The 17,472-nt window shown below is 27.8% G+C and overlaps 1 protein-coding gene across 3 annotated transcripts in view; it reads right to left on the reverse strand.

Annotated features, from left to right (window-relative positions):
• Positions 1 to 17,472, reverse strand: part of LOC148235453 (uncharacterized) — a 598,142-nt gene that overhangs the window by 82,059 nt on the left and 498,611 nt on the right. For all 3 annotated transcript variants that reach the window (XM_088185621.1, XM_088185623.1, XM_088185620.1), the window contains exon 6: positions 10,061 to 10,171. In XM_088185621.1, coding sequence (XP_088041747.1) covers positions 10,061 to 10,171 — 111 coding nt within the window. The remainder of the gene's footprint in view (positions 1 to 10,060; positions 10,172 to 17,472) is intronic.

Below are 17,472 nucleotides of genomic sequence, written 5' to 3' on the forward strand. Positions count from 1 at the left end.
TTTTATCCTCTCGATAAAAAATAATTATTTGCACCCCTAAAATATCACAATTGACGATTTAAACGATAAAATAAATGTATAATTTAATTTAGATTTAAAATACAGCCTTGGCCATAATAATGGGGTACCCTTTAAAATACTGTGTAACTCTTTACAAGTGCATAGTCTGACCGAAATATTATAGCAGGTGTTTTAACCGTAATACTGTGAACTATATAAAGGAATTTGTCGTTTTTAATTGCTCATTTGAGTTTTAAAAAATATTGCAAATATTGTAGCAGCTGTAATTATCGCCAAGGGTGGGCCTACTAAATATAAAAAATAAACTTTTAATAATCACAATAAATATAGTTTAATAAGCATATTTTTTGAAAAAACAGTTAGCCATACTTTAAAATTAAATGGTAAAAATAAATGAGCTTTTACAAATTCTTCCTTAAATAAAGCTTTGCAATAAAGAATTATGTTTTAATCTTTTCATTTTAAGGAGATACTACTTCATTTATCGCCTTTAAAATATAAAGGTAGTACTTTATTTTTTATATTAAAACCTTGCATTTATTATATAAATCTTATAAAAGTGGAACAGATGTGAAATAATTGTATAATATAAACCCATCTTTATTACTCAACCAATAAAATATTCCACTAGTATATATTTTATAAATTAGCAGACAAACCCTTTGCATAGACCCAAACATTATTCCCTTTTTTTATGGACTTGAACTGCTTCAAAGATAACCAATCTTTGAATTTAATTATACTCTTATCAAATAGGTAATTGTGAATAATACTAACCATAATATATTTAGAAATAATTTAGAAATAGCAAATATATTTTATATTAATATTTTAAGTGTTTTCAAAATACTATTTTAGGGTTAAATGTGTGCGAGGATCTGATATTTATCCGGATGCTAAAAGCGTAACCTTCTTATTTTATTTATTTATTTTACTTTTCCATGTTAATAAATTGTTCCAAATCAGTTAAATATTGAACGACTTATCGACGTTATCGCTCTTTGTTTTTGTTTGCGATTGCAGATGCTGAATATGGGATTTCTAAGGGGGGCAAATTGTATACATTCGCCCTGTGAAATTCGCTTTCAATTACTTTTTGTTATCAGGGGCCCCTTAGTGAGCGTTTGTGGCCCCAATTAGTTAGTCCTGCCCCTAATAATTGCGAGACCCTGTTTCCATTACACAGATTCGCTATTAGTGCGATACGCCCCTGTAGAGTAAAAAGCGCTGTCGTAAAAAGCTTTAAATTTTCCACCGTTTTTTGCGCAAATCTCTGGGTAAATTCTTACTGTTTAAATCGCGTTTATAATTAAAATTAACACAAATATTAAAATACAAAAATAGTTATATCTCCATACAAAATCATAAATCAAAGCAGTTCATAGAAATAATTTCTTTTAAAGGATTAGTATAGAGAAAATGGCGTATTATAATATCCACAAAGGTTTATTTCTACTAAAGTAGACATGAAGCCTTAAAAAGAGTGAGAGATAAATAATTTGTAAAAGTTTCAAGATGTAGCGTTACACCAAGGAAATTGCAGTTTTGTTTACATTTTGCGATTCTAAAACTAAACTATAGTTAATTAGGTAATTGTGTTGAATATAGTATTTAGTGTAGCTATTTAAGTTTTCCATTCGAGATATTCAGAAAATAATTTTACTGTGAGAGTTTAAGAAGGTAATGCTGTGGTATGGTATTTTATATTTGGTATTACAATACAGGTAAAAGCTATGAAATATCTCATTAAAAATGTGTTCTTTTTATCAACCAGCTTTGGTGAGTGATAATGGCTTAGGCATGGACCATAAAAACGCGAAAGACACAGAGATTGAATGCTATCAAGATGTAGTATAAGAGAAGAATATTTTTTATTTTATTTATTTGACAGCAAAAAATAAAACTAAAATAACAATGGGTGTGAAGAAAGAAGATAATAAATGCGAAATAAATGTGACTTAAGTCTGCTGTTGAATCAAGAGCATTATAAAACGTATGATAAACTATATTTATTATCAGTAATAAGGATAACGATAAATAAGAAAAAAATAGATATAAAAAAAACAATGGTTAATATAGAGCAATCGAATAGTTTCTCTATATTTTTGTTTTCAGACAGAAGAGAGAAAAATAAAGACAAGGAATCAACTCTTTAAAAATGTGGTGCTTAAAACGTGTGTTTTAAATACATTGGACAACTTAAAAGAAGTAATCTATCAATTATTATGGATCTCCAGATTAAAAAAGTGTTGTCAAGAGAGAAAAAGACAAATTAATGATTCTTTTATGTATTATAGTAAATACACTGCGAATTTTACGACTAGTGAGCCTAAAAATCTAGTAAAAAGGCTAAAAATTTATGGACTGTTTTAATGAAGTTTTTTTCTCTTTGAAACAGGTACTAAATTAAGGGTCATATTTAATCTATCAAAAAAGGCAAAAAAAATCAAACAAGTCCTGAATTTAGGTTTTTGAGCTAATAAATTTAGCAAAATGAAAAAATTTGAGAAAAAAACAATATTTTTTTTTAAATTTATTGTTTATTTTATTCATAACAGGTCCTAAATTAAAAGTTTTAAAATCATTTAAAAATCTAATTGAAAAATCAATTATAGGCTAAAAATTTGTGGACTAAGTTTAGTTTTTTTTTCTTTAAAACAAGTACTAAATTAAAGATCTTATTAAATCAATATTAAAAAAAAAAAAATTAAACAGACTGAATTTAGGTTTTTGAGCTCAGAAATTTAGTAAAAGGTAAAAAATTTTGTACTTTTTTATTTTTAGAAAATTTTTTAATTTAACTTTTTTATCACAACAGGCCCTTAATTAAGGATTTTTGAAAGCATTTAAAATTTAGTTGAAAAATCATTTATAAAGGCTAAAAATTTGTAAACTTACAATTTTTTTTCGTTTTTTTATCCATACAGGGCAGAAATTCAGGGCTTTTGTGTTAAAAATTTTATGAAAAAGACTGAATATTTGTGTTTATTTTTAGAGTCACCTAATTACGGATTTAAGGCTAAAAAATCTAATAATAGTTTTAAAAATTAAGAATACGTATTTTTCCCTTTTATTCAGACTCTAAATAAGGGTTTCATGCTAAAAAATCCAGCAAAACAAAACTAAAAATTAGTAGAGTTGTAAACTTTATCGTTTTTTTCGATTTTAATTGAAAATAGACCCTAAATTAAGGGTGTTTAGCTTAAATATTATCAAAGAGGTTAAAATGTATAAATTTAAAAAGTCTATCTTTTTCTTTTTTGATAATAAGTTAAGGGTTTTATGCTAAAAAATCTATCAAAAAGACTAAAAATTAGTGGACTTGTAAACTTGATCGTTTTTTTTCGATTTAAATTTAATACGGACCCCAAATTCAGGGGTTTTAGTTTAAAGATCTATAAAAGAGGCTTAAAAATGATACAAGGTTTCTTGTTTTTATTGTTTTTCTTTAAATAGGCTCTAAATTAAGCGTTTTGTGCTAAAAAAACAATCAAAAGAAACCAATAGTTAGTGAACTTGTAAACGTTATCGTTTTTTCGATTTAAATTTAATACAGACCCTAATTTTTTTTAGCTTAAAAGATTTGTAGCTCAAAGATCTATCATAGAGGCTAAAAATTATAGATTTGTATGGTTCATCGTATTTTTTCGAATTTTCTTTAAAACAGGATTAAGGGATTTATGCTAAAAAAATGCATCAAAAAAAATAAAATTTGTGAACTAGTAAACTTTTATTTGATATTAATTTAAAATTCTATTTAAAAGGCTAAAAAATTATAAATTTATAAGGTTTTCATGTTTTTTTCGATTATTTTTAAAGTTCCAAAATCTATCAAAAAGGCTTAAAATTAGACTTTTCTTATTTTTTATTTAGATATTTTAAATTCATGGGTTTGAGCTAAAATATTATTAAAAAATTGAATATTTTTCAATCCATTTTGCTGAATAATATTGTGGATGTATTTTTTAGATTTTGGTGTAAGTAGACAGCACACAATAATAATAAATATAGATGCTAATTTGGTTTTTAGGATTACAATACTGCCTTTAAATTCTCTAGACATTTCTATAACTAACTATTGTTTTTTTTTTGTGCCGCTAGATAAGAGGAATAATATTTTAAAATAAAGAAGCTTGTAGATTTTTCGCCTTTAAAGACACAATTTTTATAAAAAAAGATTCATAGATTGTAAAGGGGATTATTTAAAAAAAACTATTCTATTACTTGATACATCGAGGAAATAAAGCATGAACATAAAGAGGCAGTAAAAAAAATAATGGTAAAAATGAGATAACACATTCCAGCCACTTCGAAGAGAATGAAAAACAACTTATGTAATTCAGGTTTATCAAAATCTCAAATATAAGTGAAAAGATATATTAACCTGCAATCTATATTATTGCTTCAACCGTGTGTATATGGTTAACGGTAGAACAGCCTCTTCTAAATCCGGACTTAAAGAATGGAATAAATCCATAGGCCATAACTCATTCTCGGGTTAGGTTAAAATTTGCCAAGGGAGAGATTAACGCGTTTTGCCGGACCACCGCCGAAGGTTAGTCGGTTCGATACGCTTGTTATTTATCGGTTATAGGAAGTTGCGGGCCGTAAACAAAAGGTTTTTGGAAGTGTACCAAAGCGCTGCTACTTCCTTCCTTCCGACCGACGTGTATAAAAATTACGAAAGGCCTGCTGCCAGATATGCTCCTGGATATATGACGAGTAGGGTCATTATCGACCCTTTGAGATACAAAGCTCGAAGGTTCGGGTGTTTTAGCCGGCTTGGAAAAGTTGTACTGCGTGGAGGCACTAAAGTGGGGTGACCACTACACCCCCGTGGGTTCAGACGGAGTATTAGATGTCAAAGAGCGAAGTGTGTTTAAATAATGCATGTATACACATTTTAACTAAAACTGAATTTCAGCAAAATAAACTATAAATAGCGCGAGGAAATGTCATGATGGGATTTCATTTGGATCTCTTATACATTTTTGACTTGGAGTAAATGTTATATGAGCTTGAAAGGTTAGTTTTGAATGAGATATTTCAAGTATTTTTTTTTTCAAAAAATTGCATGCCTCTTACTATTGCAATTTAACGATTTTTTAAACTTGAAAATACAAAAGTGGAAGACTCGCTGTCGATAAGGATCGATACATCATATGTGAGATGTAATCAAAAGTGGTAGATTAAAAATATTATATATCGAATTTTTTTGAACCATCATGAGAATATTTTTCAGAACTCATTTTTATTATTCTAAACTATGGTTTATATGTACACAAAATAATTCGCAAAGGTACAAAATATAAATTTTGTTTATTTTGCTGTTAACCTTTGTAGCTGATTTCTTAAAACCCAAAACGAAATATTATTATTGGGGGTAAAAAGACAATTTCTATCATCAAAAGCTTCCACATTTTTCATCAAGCTTAAAATACAATAGGAACGTGTATTATATATTTTTCTTTTACCCCAAAATCACCTGAGCTTTCGCTTTTTCTTCAGGCATTTTTTCCACATACATACATACAACAGTCCGATCTTAAACTCTCCGCATTTTACTTACGTTTTTTACATTTTTTTACTTTCCTCGGGGCCGTTCAATTTTTTATTTAAATTTGAGAAATTGCCGGTCTCCAGGCCGATTTTTCTACTCGGCGAAATTCCTCCATCGCGCGTGTACAAATGCAATAATTTATATATTCAAATTGTATCCCGGTAGAGGAGAAGGGAAGAGGAAAAAGTCTTTTGAACACTCGCAGCGTCCACGCGGCGTTCGCAATTCGTTTTTTTCCCCTCGCCGTTCTCCGTCCTTGTGTGCTTTCTTATAAAACATTCACCGGAAGCTCGCCTAGTGCGGAAGTTCGCCGTGCAGATACGTGATATCCGGCTAAGGCCTTTAAAATACGCGAAGAGTGACCGTCAGTTCGCGATCTTGTGAGACAGGGGATTCGCCGGGGCCCGTTATTGGACCTCCGTAAAATAAGGATCGAATCGCAGTGGCGGATCGTGATGCAATTTAAAATATTGCATTTTGCAATATATAGGGTTTTATATATATATTTATTTAATCAATAATTGATACAATTTAAGAATCATATATATACACCTAGATATATATTTCATTGGCATTCTATAATCCTCAATTGGGGATCGTTAATTAAATAACTTCGCAGTTAGTGATGCTTGTTAAAATATAGCGATATTGACATCGAAATTTAATAATGTTAAGTCTACATTTATTTTAAAATATGAAGATAAAATTAATATTCAATATATAAGTATGGCAAACATTAGTTATCAGCTAAAAGTTTAAATACATCATAGTGAATGTTATCATTAATGGCTAATGGATATTGTTAAATATTATGTCAGATATATAAAAAAGGATAATGATAATTCAAAAAATACTTTCGGACAAAATAAAAATGTTTTTATGTGTAACAATAGTGTTTCTCATTTCTTGATTGGAAATTTCTCAAGTAATAAAAAAAATGACATACAGTATGTATCTATTTATTATGTACAACAATTTTGGTCTATAAATATGCATTTAAATTATAGTATAGTTAAGTAATTAAAATATAATTAAAAAACTATTTTTTATCAAAAACAAAAATGCAAATACATAATTTTTACGTAAATTATTTATTTCGAATTCTTATATTTATAAAATATTAGAACAATTAGATTCTTATAATTCTGACAAAAATATTTAATGAATGTTAAACGAATAGTCACTTTCGATCATAATATATTTTGTAAAAAATATTAACACCTTATTGTATTTAAATAACATTTAAATGAAAACATTGACATTTATTATATTTATCTAGCTAATGAATCCTTGGCAATGTCCTAATAAAATAATCATTCTTATTATGCCCTTTAAATACCTAGTCGTAATTTAATCCCTGTCCCTTTTCTTACTACCTGCTTTAAATGCAGCTGTGAATTTAGCGGCTTAAAATCACAACTTCTTTGAAAATTTTCAGCAGTTAAAAACCATTTTAAAATATGTTGATATTTAAGGAAAGATGATAAAATAAAAACATTATTCTTAAAGAAACACTACGTAGTATTGAGTTTAATACTTTTAATAGAAACATTTTTTAACTAAATCTTAAATGAAGCATTTAAATAAAATTAAAAAAAACTAAAGAATATATAGTAATCCCATGTGAAAGTATTTAGGAAACTATTTAAAAAAAAAGAATACAAAAATTAAACACTAAGCAGTTTTGTATGCTACAAAAAAATTGCCAATCTAACAATATTCATAGGACTGTCAAGAAAATTTGTGTTTTTTTTTGCTTAGTTTTAAACCAAAGGTAGTACAAAAAAATATTATTATCCAATGTAAACACATATTTTCATTAGATAAAATAAGTAATAATTAAAAACTTATAATATTATTTTATAATTATTTTCAATTTTATAGTAGTAAGCGCATATATCCTATAATAAAATATTATCTTAATAGCTTAAAAAAATTAGTCCCTAATTTTTATTGGCGTAAAAACCAATATTTTTTGTAAAAAACATGAAAAGCTCATATATTAAATAAATGTGTGCTGTCTACTTACACCAAAATCTAAAAAATTCATTCACAATATTATTCAGCAAAATAGATTGAAAAATATTCAATTTTTTTATAATATTGTTAGCTCAAACCCATGAATTTAAAATATCGAAATAAAAAATAAGAAAAGTCTTTAATTTTAAGCCTTTTTGATAGAATTTAGAATCGATTAACCCCTAAATTGAGGACCTGTTTTAAAAAATAATCGAAAAAAACATGAAAACCTCACAAATTTATAATTTTTTAGTCTTTTTAATAGAGTTTTAAATTAATATCAAATAAAAGTTTACTAGTTCACAATTTTTTATTTTTTTGATACATTTTTTAGCATAAATCCATTAATATTGTTTTAAGGAAAAATCGAAAAAATACGATAAACCATATAAATCTATCATTTTTAGCCTCTATGATAGATCTTTAAGCAAAAAAAAATTAGGGTCTGTATTAAATTAAAATCGAAAAATGATAAGGTTTACAAGTTCACTATTTATTGGTTACTTTTGATAGATTTTTTAGCATAAAGCCCTTAATTTAGAGCCTATTTAAAGAAAAACAATAAAAACAAGAAACCTTGCAAAAAAAATTTATTAGTATTTTTAATTAAAATACATTATGTTATAAAATAAGTTTTTAACTTTATTCATTTCTAATGCTATTTCTATAATTCTTTACTTCCGTTTCCCAACTAAGAAATTGCATCAAAGTTTTTATATACTATAAGAACGTATATTTAGAGTGAGCTTAAACAGCTAGAAAAAAATGCACTTCAATTTTGAGGATAATGAACTAGCGATATGACGCTAAAATTTCTTTCTCAGCGCAATTTGCGCCTTAAAAACGAAAATATCACTATAATGTTTACTTAGAATTTGTGATGTAGTATCAGAAAATAATTAAAATTAATTGTGTTAGAGACTGAGTAGCCCTCTAGTGTAGCACCTTCCAGAACCTCTCTCATAAAACCATAAAATTTAAAACTTCTATGCACATCGACATAAAATGGTTCACTATAATATCAATTTATTAAAATGTAACTACAAATTTATTAATAAATAATATGTTATTGTTGTTGTTACAATAAACATTACTTAAAATATTTGATTAGGTATAATTATAAACGCTGTTAGAGTCGATAAATGAATTAAATAATGACCCAAATAAGATCTGAGAAACAATAAAGTGGATAATTAATCTTACTCAGAGAAACGACATAATAAATTTCGAGATTGATGGAAATACATATAAAGGTCCTCATATAATAGCAGAAAATAAATACATACTACATTGAGAGTATAGAAAAGATTGTGAATTCAATACCTCAGTTTAATAATTTAGTACAATACAATAATGAAACATTGAATGAAAAATTTAGTGAATTTAAATTAGTATCTTAAGAAGAAATTCACAACTAGTACTAAGGAATTAGATTTAAATATAATTAAATAAAATAAAGAAACTAAATTACATTATTGAGTAAATAAAGCATTCTTCAAAGAACAAATAATTGATAATTTGAAGATTGCTATTATTATACCTGTACATAAAATAAAAAATAGTAAAAAGGTTGAGGAAATGAGAGCAATTAACTTGTTGCCTTGTGTAGAAAAGGTAACGAAAGAAGTAGTAATCAAACAATTAGAGTATTTTATTATTTAACAAAACATTCTGCGTGAACAACTATCGTGATTCAGACAAAAACATTTCACAGATTCTACATTAAAACTAAAAAAAAAGTAGTAGTATTGAAAAATTAATAATTGTTGGCCAAGAATACGAACAAAATCATTGGAGCAATTTATCTTGGATTTCAAGAGAGCTTTCGAAATAAAAGATAGAAGTATAATGTTAAAATTTTTGGAGATTATGAGTATAAGTGAAATAGTAAAAATAAAAAGCAAAAAGTAAGAACAGATTATGCATATTCCAAAGAGAAATTAATATTTCACGGTGTACCACAGGGGTTAAGACCATTGCTGTTTATATTATATATTAATGATATAATTAATATTAAAAAAAGGTAAAATACATCTGTTTGCAGACCACCATGAATCCTAATACGTTACAACTGTGTAAATCTGTACTAACTGGCTAAGTCAATTAATCATAATAAATACCTACAATTAAGTAGCATTTACCAGACTGAAAATCTAAAAATCGGTGATATATATTAAATAATTTAAAAAATATTTCTAGGTCGTTTTTTAAAAATGATAATGCATTTTTATAAATAAAAATTCGAGTAAGCTGCAGTGGCACGAACCCGTGGCCTCTAGGATAGCAGTCTCGACCTAACGAACTATGCTTTTCTGACATTTTCATGTTTTATCATCCATATAGATTCTAAACTATTTAATTATAAATAACTACATATCGAGCTTTGAAAGCCCTTGTATCTTAAAAGAATAATCATTTATTCTAATGTTCATTTGAGATTTAAATAAAAAAATGACTCACCTCCTTGTGCTATACAAGTGAGCTTGACAGGATCGCCTTCCCTGTATGCCCTGGTTTTTGCTCCAATCGCCCAGTTCCGATCATCCCTGATTTCAACCCTTTGCGGTGGTACTGAAACACAAAAACACAACCATCATTAATGATTCATCATGGCATTTGTTTCCATTTGGACATGGGAACATGTCAATCGGAGCGTGAAACAATCCCACAATCCGAGAGCTAAAAAAATATGTTTGTATGCACCATTATTGTACTCACACATTTTATGAATCTATGTACATATGTGTATATGTTTATACATAACATAACATGGAAAGAACACGTCTTTGCGTTTATACATGATGTGCTACCAATTTAGATAGCACATTCATATTTTTGTACACCCGACTTTGTCTGGTGTGTTGTTAACATTTTTATGTTTATGTGGAAAGAATAAATATGTTAAAATCTGATTATTTTAAAACATAACATGAAGCGAAAAATATTTTGCAAGCAAATTTATTTTGTCGGAGAAAAACTATGTCGAAGTAATAGTAAAACCAAAAATGCCTAATCATACACTTAAAACAAAATAATATGTCTTCTTTAAAAACCTCAAGAGATCAGTAAACTCTTGATTTCTAATAAATTTATAATCTTATGATATTGATATATTTTGCGCAATTTTATGTAAGCATATTTTAATATAGCAAGATAGCTTTGTTAAATATGTAATTAATAACTTTATGACGCAGACTTTATATACGATATGTTTAATCAATTTTTGTGTGAGCTTACTAGGGATTTTTTCGGTTGTAATTAACGATATTTTCCCTCACACTTGCAATTCAAAAAGCCTCCTTCTTCGGTGGACTTGATGAATACCTGGGATGATCTCGTTACATGTTTTCATTATGAGGGATAACATAATCGGAATTGCCCGCCCCAGGATTAGAACCTAAGCCCACTGCGCTCGTAATGGAAGGTTTATGTTTTTGTGGAGCGACCAAATCTGTGCGTGTACTTATAATATAAAAGCGAACGCCCTTTTCTGGTGCTTTTAAATGGCCGCAATATCGATCAAAATGTGGGTGTAATTTAATATTAAAATAATATTTACGTCAGGTGAGGGTTAGTGTGGATTTTGTATGTAAATTTATTTTATATTCCAACTTGACATTGACGACATCAGCAATTTATTCGACCGCATATTTAGTGACAATATCTGGCGAATGTAACTTATTAAATCTTTTGTTGATCGAAATTTAATGATATCTTTGTATTATTACAAATAAAGCAGATAAAATACTTTTGACATATATTTAATTATAAGAAATAAGCCGTCGACATAAAAAAAGTTAGTATCCACATTCATTATTGTGTTTATTAATATTTTTTATTACAATTTTATTCCACAAAGATGATTTTATCGAAGTCATTAGCTTTTTTTTAAAGTATTGCTTTTTACAAAAAATTAAATTTGTATGTTATTTTTTTAGGCTCTATATATAATATTAATTATGGATTTTTAAAGTAAGAAAATTTTAGGTCCTTACAAAATCTGTGCCTTAATTTTTTGACAAATATTTTTTTATTGCCAATTTTATGTAAAATTTAATGGTGCAGTTGAAATTATGATGATTTTACATTTATATAGAGTTGCATTACATTTGTGACAAAAAAACCTCGAAATTGTAGTCTAGAGTAATTATATTTTTATACGTGATTATAGCATTAAAAATTCTGTGATTTTGTGAATATTAAAAATTATTTAGTAGCTTTTCGTATTTTATATCAAAAATAATTCAATTTTTTGTCAATGTAAATTACTTCAATAAACGTTTAAATATTATAAAAATATAATTTTATCTATTGCTATTTTGTCACGCTAGTGTATATGCATATATAACATGTGTACATATATGTTCGAACGTGTCTATAAAAAAAAACTTGTTGTAATAATAAACGTATAATTAAGTAAATTGCCCTCAAGAGTCATAATCGCGTCCCTATTTCCTAACATTGCTCAACAGGCTCGTTAGACGCAAAGATGTATTTGCGTTAGTTACAAGGAGCTGGTATGATAAATGTACTTTACATATTAAATTAAATAAGCGTGCATCTGTTGCGAATTATTATCTCTAACTAAAATCTCAGAAGATTCAATTAATATACCACATACAAAAATAAAAAGAATAGCATACCGTAATAAATCTTTCGGTGCGAGGATCGCCGTAAAAATACAATTTGAAAGGTATGATAAACTGAACCGCAAATCATTGCCGACATCGTTTAATTAAAAAGTTGCAGTTGCGCATTTTTCATTGCCCATAATTAGCACTAAACTTCTGTACAAGTTGCAAATCATGCAGTAAAAAGCCCCCCGGCCCGCACTAGCGTTTCAAAGATCAAAAAATTAAATTAAGACGGTTTCCTCAGTCACGGTGATTTATGACCGCGCCGCCCACTCGCTGGCGTATAATAAATACGCGCGAGTGCCTTTTCGAGCCTCGTGTGTGTACGATATACGACCTCAACGAATGTAAGCGGATTTATAAAAATGTTACGGTTCAAACATTTTTCATTTGCACAATATGCTACTAGTTGCCATTGATCGAAGGATGTAGGGAACCAACTATATTTGAAAGGAAAATGCGATAACATCGAATATAAGTACAGCATTTGTGACTTTACAGATTGTCTAAAAATGTGAAATGAATTCAATAACAAATTATTATATTACATTAATGTGTGTTTTGGTAACATAAGAAAACAGCACTATTTTATAACATAATGAGATAAACAAAGTCTAAATATAGTACAATATATAAAAAGTGAATAGAATGTCCTTTAAATATTTAAAAATAGAATAATATTTTTTTACTTGTACTATAAAATAATGTTTTTTCATTTCGAGTAGTGAGGTTATTGTATCTTAAATCTATTTGAAGGTAAAAAAATGCAAATATAATAAGTAAAGTTATTTAAATGTCACTAAAACTAAAAAAAATATTATTAAAAAACATAATTTAAGCATTATGCTATTTTTTTAAATTTGTCTATTTAATAATAAAAAATATTATTTTAGAACAAAAAAAGCAATAATAAAACATTTTTGTCGTATCTTGGGGTATCTAAGGTCTTAGAATATCGTAATATGAGATATATGTATTGCTACTATATATGCTTAGAAAAAACGTAATAAAAAGATTCGGGATTGTAAAAATACTTTATTGTTCAAGTATAGATAATTTATTAAAATCATGTACAGGAAAACGTAGATGTCAGTATCGAGTCTTAAGAGTTAATTTATTGGTTGAGTGATTCTTGTCTGTCTAATAATTTTTAGTGATTCAAAGTGAATTAGTATAGCATCTCAACCTTCAAAATAATTCCCTAAGTGAAATCTTATTAAAGGCGGTCGTCTGATGATTGCAAAGAATAGTTCAAGCAATGCTTATTCGAAGCTAAGCCTTTAGTTTTTTTCTTATTTGAATCTGTGGTATATGACGGCTATTGTGCAATTCTGGGTGCTCTGTCAATTTTTAATTTTTCAAAAAATTGAGCATATTTTGCTTTTGAAAAATGAGTAAAATTTAGATTGTTTAATTCTAATTATTTAGATTGTAAAATATTTTTATTGTAAATCTAATGCGTTACAGTTGAATAACACAATCACCCACAAGTAAATATTGTGACACATTACCACAAAAGCAATGCTGGTGAAATCTTTTAATTATAAATTGCTATTATAACTAACAATTAATACGCATGAATCACTATTTAGCTGAAACTAGTTTTAAATTTATATTTTATATATAAAAAAATCTATTCTGTTGCAGGAATCGAACTCGCGACTCTGGGATAATAATCCAATATCTTACGTACTACAATAATTTGCGAACAAGCGGTATTGATACGCATAGAAAATATTTAAAATATTTTTATATTTCCAGCACAGTTTATCACACAGATCAGGGGCGGGCGGTGAGATATTTTCCCTCTCGCTCGCTCGCGTGATAAGTGACGTGAGTGAGTGAGAGATAAGGGCATGCGGTCCGCATGTCCTTATCTCTTACTATGTATCTCACCGCCCGCGCCTGGTCTAGCTATATTAAATGAACCACCTTCCGTTTTACATAGTCTTAAATTTGTTATATTGCATAGTTTTTAAAAAAAAGGCAATATAACAAATTATTATTTTTCAAGAAATTGAAAGGTTTTTTGAGAATACTTTTGTTAAAAACAAGATTAATGCGAATATCTAAAACATATTTAAAAACCGCTGCATTTTTAAAAACAATTTTGATTCGTTAGATTTACAGATGAATTTAGAGCAGGTAGCGAGAAAAGGGACAAGGATTTCCGATTAATATTCCAAAAACATTGTGTGAATAATAAGTTTTATGACTGAATTACAATTAGAAAACATTTTAAAGCCAACAAAAAAAATCAATGCTTTAGAAAAGTCTTCATTAGCTAAATGAAACAAGAGTTATTGTTTTCATGTAAATGCTATAAATCATATAATAAGATATTGTCATTTTTTTAAAAAATATCATGAGATGAAAAGTGACCGTTAATTAAACACGCAGTATATATTGATATCTGATATACAAATTTAAGATAAATAAAGAATGTAATAATTGTGTACTAGTATGTTGTATTAAAAAGTCATTCTTAGCTTTCATTTAGGTTGTAATTAATAATTTTAATATAATTAATATGCATTATTATTACACTTAATTGCTATAAATCAAATCAGTAAAATGATTTTTTTTATATACAAAACAAAAACTACAATAATATTAAAATATAGAATTAAAATAAACTATATGTATAAAAAAAAATGCATTATTTTAGTCGTATAGTGGGGTATCCAAAGTATTATTTATGCCGTATGTTATTGTCATTGATAATATTAACTTGTATTAAGCAAAAAAGATTTTTAGAAGAAAGCATGAAATTTATATGATATTATAACAAAACAACAAATAATTAGTTGCATAAAAAGTAACGTATTCGTGTTTTGCTCATTAAAAGAGAATCAGAGCGACTTACATAATAAATGTTTGGTACAATAGTTATGCATATTTAAAACATGTGATTTTTTAAAGATTCACATACAAAAAAATATCTAAAATATCATCTCCGAACGAATTTAGTTTCGTTCCAAATCATCTGTATCGGTTAAAGAATCGGGGAGAAGAAACGCATGAATGGCACATTACTTTATGAACTTTACTTCAAACTTCCATCAAAGCTTTCGACTTTTAATACACGAAAGTTCAGCCTTTTCCAAATCGACGCAGATGATCTTTTCAAGCTAGAGAAAAGCAGCCGCTTTTACTTTGATCTACTGATCTGGTTCAGCCAATTAGTTACATTGAATTATCAAGAGCACAACTCGATCTTTAAGATGACTTGATGTTACAAACAATAAAGCATGTTTCAAACTATTTTAACTGTGTGCCAGAATAGGTATTTTAAAATAAATGACATTTATATAATATATATATTTTATGCTTTATTTTCTTCGCTATAAAAAAATATATAACTTGTATATCACCATATATATAATTTTCGTTACTAGTAAATACAATGGATGGACTCGTTACAGGCAACAAATAATACATATTTCTAAGCTAAAAATGAATTTATGAATGTATGTGAATAATGTAAGCCCTCATAATAGCCAATTACGTCATTGTTAGGTAACATTCATGATGCCATACTGCTTGTTTTGTATATTTTTGTTATTATATTTGGATTGGCAGACAACGAAATGCAGTTTGAGGTTGTAAATATTGCATTTTCAATTAGGGAATGTAATTCTAGGATCTGTTCGAAATAATTGGACGTCGCAATATTGCGATATAATTGATATAATATGATTAACTGAACAAGTTTGTTGTTTCTAATTGCATTATTTTGTAATTTTATGTTGTGTATCAGATAATTTTTAATTATTTAAATAAAGCCCTAAATTTAATGCAGTGTTCTGGGGGATGATTTTTTATTACCATATTCTAACTCTATTGTTTGGTTGTTTTAAGGGAATGTACATTTAATGTTATTATCGATTATCGATATAGAAGCAATTGTGTTTTTTAATTATAAGTAAAGAGTTATTTATTTTATCTGCTATCAAATATATGATCCTGAATATAAAAAAATATATATCATAAATTTTCGTGGAATAAAAATAAACAACGGATATATTATATTAACATTTATTTTGTAGCAATATTCGCGATTCGCCTTTCAATTTAATACGGAAAAATATAATACAAATATGTTTGTATTAATATTTTAAATATATATATATAAAAAAGCAAATTTTATTTCTTGAATATAAAACGGATGGCAAAATATGGTACTTCAAATATAATTTTATGTAAAAGGTTTAAAAAATAAATTATGAAGAATAATTATAATGCACGCTTTTAAAAAATATATGTATCATTTATGATATAGTATAATATTTCATAAGCCTCTGCTGAGCTTAAATTATAATTGACCTAACTTTTAGTTTTGAAAGCAAAACTGATAAAATGAACTAGCAAAATTAATAACAGCATACCAAATGCACAAAATTTCCTATTGTATAAATGCAGTGGCGTAGCTATGGGGGGTGGGGGCGGGCCGCCCCGGGCGGCACTTGCTTGGGGGCTGCATATTCGCGATGGGATCGTCTAGTATGGTTCTTAACCCTGAATGCACTAAAACATATATAATCCACGAATAACAAGAGCTTAATAATAACCAATTTATTATTTTAAGAAATGCTGATTTTATGACCCTGTAAAAAATGTATAGGGGGTGGGGGGGCGGCAATTTTAAGGATCGCTCTGGGTAGCACATAGCCGAGCAACGCCACTGTATAAATGATTATTCACCAGTTTGCAACTCCTATTAAATCATTCAAAATAATTTTCCAAAGTAACATCTTTAATCATTTTCAGTAAGTTTTGTTGGGCTAAGAGCATGGTTTTCGTTTTGCTTGTTCCACTGTCACTAACCTCACATTTTCACCAAAACACAATGAAATCCCTCAATGCGACAATAAAAGTAGGCGTAATATATTCTGGTTTTGAAAAAGTCTTTGATATCGGTTCTCGGTAGTTCAGATATTCAAACATAATTACTTTTATTTGAGCGAGTTTGTTACATATTGCAGCCGATCGGCAAAAAATATTTCATTCTTTTGAGACATTCTCAAGGATTCAAGATCTCGTTATTCAGTAATGACATATTTGTATGCCAAAGATTTTAAATTGTTTAGATGCATTAGAACTGTCGTGAACTCTAACTGTACATACTGATTTAGAGGCTTAGAACTGTCGTGAACTCTAACTGTACATACTGATTTAGAGGCAGCCGGTCAAAACAGCGTGCGTCAATTGAGCGCGGTCATATAAGCGCTGCATTGT

This window comes from Plectrocnemia conspersa, unplaced genomic scaffold, assembly GCF_051122295.1.
Source record: "Plectrocnemia conspersa isolate PC_06_02 unplaced genomic scaffold, ASM5112229v1 ptg000005l, whole genome shotgun sequence".
NCBI lineage: Eukaryota > Metazoa > Arthropoda > Insecta > Trichoptera > Polycentropodidae > Plectrocnemia > Plectrocnemia conspersa.